This window comes from Physella acuta, unplaced genomic scaffold (assembly GCF_028476545.2).
Source record: "Physella acuta isolate Inbredline_101_S28 unplaced genomic scaffold, ASM2847654v3 ptg001249l, whole genome shotgun sequence".
In the NCBI taxonomy this organism is placed as follows: domain Eukaryota; kingdom Metazoa; phylum Mollusca; class Gastropoda; family Physidae; genus Physella; species Physella acuta.
This window is the reverse complement of record NW_026732765.1, coordinates 233,497-237,500: the sequence shown is the minus strand read 5'-3', so window position 1 is coordinate 237,500 and position 4,004 is coordinate 233,497. Positions and strand designations below refer to the sequence as shown.

Sequence of the window (4,004 nt, the reverse complement as noted above, 5' to 3'; positions counted from 1 at the left end):
TAAATTATGTTTTTAAAACTTCTGTTTTATACGGCTTCGCATCTTATGAATCCTTTGCTTCCCCTATGGCTTTTAGAGTCAGGGTTAGGATTAAGGATCGTACACAATAACCCCATATTACGTTAGGCAGCATATCACTAGATCAACACCTGTATGTACACGATTCTAAACTGTTAAGCTCAGCTTTGAGCTTTAGGCAACATATCACTAGATCAACATCTGTATGTGCACGATTCTAAACTGTTAAGCTCAGCTTTGAGCTTTAGGCAACATATCACTAGATCAACACCTGTATGTACACGACTCTAAACTGTTAAGCTCAGCTTTGAGCTTTAGGCAACATATCACTAGATCAACACCTGTATGTACACGACTCTAAACTGTTAAAAGCAACTCTGAGCTTTAGGCAGCATATCACTAGATCAACACCTGGATGTACACGACTCTAAACTGTTAAGCTCAACTCTGAGCTGCGACACAGCTGACACAAAATCACAGACGTTCAATTCTGGATGTGACTTTGGCATTTTGACTCGTCCAAAAGTAATTTTCTAGACGCGCTCTAACGCCTCTTCATCATCAGGATATATAATAAAACCAGGTAGACATTATATACATTATTTGATATAGCTATTTTAAGTGAAGAGGGGGTGGAGGGGGGGGGGTAGTCGACTGGGTTTTGTGAAGTTTTTTAACGATAGCGGAGTGGGTAACACTAGTCGGCTACAACTTTGAAACGTCACTTGTTGAATCTACCCCCCCCCCACCCCCAACCAAAAAAAAAACACCGACCACAAAAAAAACGAAATTCTGTTGGGGATTGCATTAAAGAGGCCAGGGTTGTCACTTGCAGACAGTTCGGTCCCATTGTGTCGATACCTGCTCTTTAAGAAATACAACCCCCACCCCTCCAACCCCCGCCAATAAATTTAGGACGATCTCAAACATCAAGGATCAGTTTAACATCGAATTAATTCAGTGATTGTTTCAAATGTCAATTGAGTTCACTCTCGTCTCTGTGGTTGTGTCGTAAACCTTACACGGATGTGGCGGGTCTAATTTAAACGACAGGAGGGGGGAGGGCGGGAGGTATTACAACAGACGGACAGGAGGGAGGGAGGTACAACAGAGAGACAGGAGGTCAGGAGGTACAACAGAGAGACAGGAGGGAGGGAGATACAATAGACAGGAGGGAGGGAGGTACAACAGAGAGACAGGAGGTAGGTACAACAGAAAGACAGGAGGGAGGGAGGTACAACAGAGAGACAGGAGGGAGGGAGGTACAACAGAGAGACAGGAGGGAGGGAGGTACAACAGAGAGACAGGAGGGAGGGAGGTACAACAGAGAGACAGGAGGGAGGGAGGTACAACAGAGAGACAGGAGGGAGGGAGGTACAACAGAGACACAGGAGGTCAGGAGGTACAACAGAGAGACAGGGGGGAGGGAGGTACAACAGACAGACAGGACATAGGTACAAAAGAAAGACAGGAGGGAGGGAGGTACAACAGAGAGACAGGAGGGAGATACAATAGACAGGAGGGAGTGAGGTACAACAGAGAGACAGGACATAGGTACAAAAGAAAGACAGGAGGGAGGGAGGTACAACAGAGAGACAGGAGGGAGATACAATAGACAGGAGGGCGGGAGGTACAACAGAGAGACAGGAGGGAGGGAGGTACAACAGACAGACAGGACATAGGTACAAAAGAAAGACAGGAGGGAGGGAGGTACAACAGAGAGACAGGAGGGAGATACAATAGACAGGAGGGCGGGAGGTACAACAGAGAGACAGGAGGGAGGGAGGTACAACAGACAGACAGGACATAGGTACAAAAGAAAGACAGGAGGGAGGGAGGTACAACAGAGAGACAGGAGGGAGGGAGGTACAAAAGACAGTAGGGAGGGAGGTACAACAGAGAGACAGGGGGGAGGGAGGTACAACAGAGAGACAGGAGGGAGGGAGGTACAACAGAGAGACAGGAGGGAGGGAGGTACAACAGAGAGACAGGAGGGAAGGAAGTACAACAGAGAGACAAAAGAGCGGGAGGTACAACAGAGAGGCAGGGGGGAGGGAGGTACAATAGACAAGAGGGAGGGAGGTACAACAGAGAGACAGGAGGGAGGGAGGTACAACAGAGAGACAGGAGGGAGGGAGGTACAACAGAGAGACAGGAGGGAGGGAGGTACAACAGAGAGACATGAGGTACAACAGACAGACAGGAGGGAGGGAGGTACAACAGAGAGACAGGAGGACGGGAGGTAAACAGACAGGAGGGAGGGAAGTACAACAGAGAGACAGAAGGGAGGGAGGTACAACCGACAGGAGGGAGGGAGGTACAACAGAGAGACAGAAGGGAGGGAGGTACAACCGACAGGAGGGAGGGAGGTACAACAGAGAGACAGAAGGGAGGGAGGTACAACAGAGAGACAGAAGGGAGGGAGGTACAACCGACAGGAGGGAGGGAGGTACAACAGAGAGACAGAAGGGAGGGAGGTACAACAGAGAGACAGAAGGGAGGGAGGTACAACCGACAGGAGGGAGGGAGGTACAACAGAGAGACAGAAGGGAGGGAGGTACAACCGACAGGAGGGAGGGAGGTACAACAGAGAGACAGAAGGGAGGAAGGTACAACAGAGAGACAGGAGGGCGGGAGGTACAACAGAGAGGCAGGAGGGAGGTACAACAGAGACAGAAGGGAGGGAGGTACAACAGAGAGACAGGAGGACGGGAGGTACAACAGAGAGGCAGGAGGGAGGTACAACAGAGAGACAGAAGGGAGGGAGGTACAACAGAGAGACAGATGGGAGGGAGGTACAACAGAGAGACAGGAGGGAGGGAGGTACAACAGAGAGACAGGAGGGCGGGAGGTACAACAGAGAGGCCTGAGGGAGGTACAACAGAGACAGAAGGGAGGGAGGTACAACAGAGAGACAGGAGGACGGGAGGTAAACAGACAAGAGTGAGGGAAGTACAACAGAGAGACAGGGGAGCAGGAGGTACAACAGAGAGACAGGAGGGAGGGAGGTACAACAGAGAGACAGGAGAGATGGAGGTACAACAGAGAGACAGGAGAGATGGAGGTACAACAGAGAGACAGAAGGGAGGGAGGTACAACAGAGAGACAGGAGGGAGGGAGGTACAACAGACGGATCGGAGGGTGGGTAATACAAAAACAGAGGGACATTGTAAATATCTATCTCAAAATGAAAGTTACAACCTTGAAAAAATGCGCTTGTTTAGTCGGTTGATTAGACCTGATTTTAAGGATTTTAAGGATTTTAATTACTTTAGGAAATAAGGGGGCGTCAAAAACTTATTTTAACGGTTATTCAAATTCGACACAAAAATATAAATTCCCTAACTTATCATAAAATTTCAGATAAGCAATAAATTTGGTAGTTTTGTTTTTATGAAGTCAAGATCTATAAAGATGGGTAGGCCTTTAACACTACTAATATTTACATTATAAAAGTTTCATTTAGAATATATTATAACAGACACTGCCATAATAATATGAGTGGACCTAATGCGCATGGAAGGAGTTTACAAAACACAACATTTGTAATGAAAACACTGGCTTTCATTGTAAACTAAAAACAATATGATTGAAAAAAGTACATAGATTCACAAGATTAAAGAAAATAGTTAGTAAAAAACATAATTAATATACACAGATTTCTTAGCTTAACATTTATTTAACTTTTATTTAACTTACATTATAGGAACTGGAAGCGTGGAAAACGTCGGTCCAACATAAAAATGCTAGAAAATAGATGAAACACCCACACGTGTAAGAGCAGTAGGTCCAACAAGATAAAATGTTAGAACAAAAGAATCAATTTCTTGGTAAATGTTCCTAAACACCCGAAGTTAGAACAAAAGATTCAATTTCTTTGTAAATTTCTTGAACACTCGTACCTGTTCAACAGAATCAACCATTTACATTGTTCTTAGCTGCCCAAAGTTTTAACACGTTAAAATTTGGCATTGGTAGTGGGCGAT

General features: G+C 46.1%; 1 protein-coding gene across 1 annotated transcript; it reads left to right on the top strand.

The window, feature by feature from the left end:
• The first annotated feature begins 2,199 nt into the window (after window positions 1-2,199).
• LOC131957468 (antho-RFamide neuropeptides type 1-like) lies at window positions 2,200-3,779 on the top strand. The gene is made up of 2 exons (XM_059322300.1): window positions 2,200-3,110; window positions 3,725-3,779. The coding sequence occupies exons 1-2, from the start codon at window positions 2,200-2,202 to the stop codon at window positions 3,777-3,779; spliced, it is 966 nt and encodes a 321-aa protein (XP_059178283.1).
• Window positions 3,780-4,004: the final 225 nt, after the last annotated feature.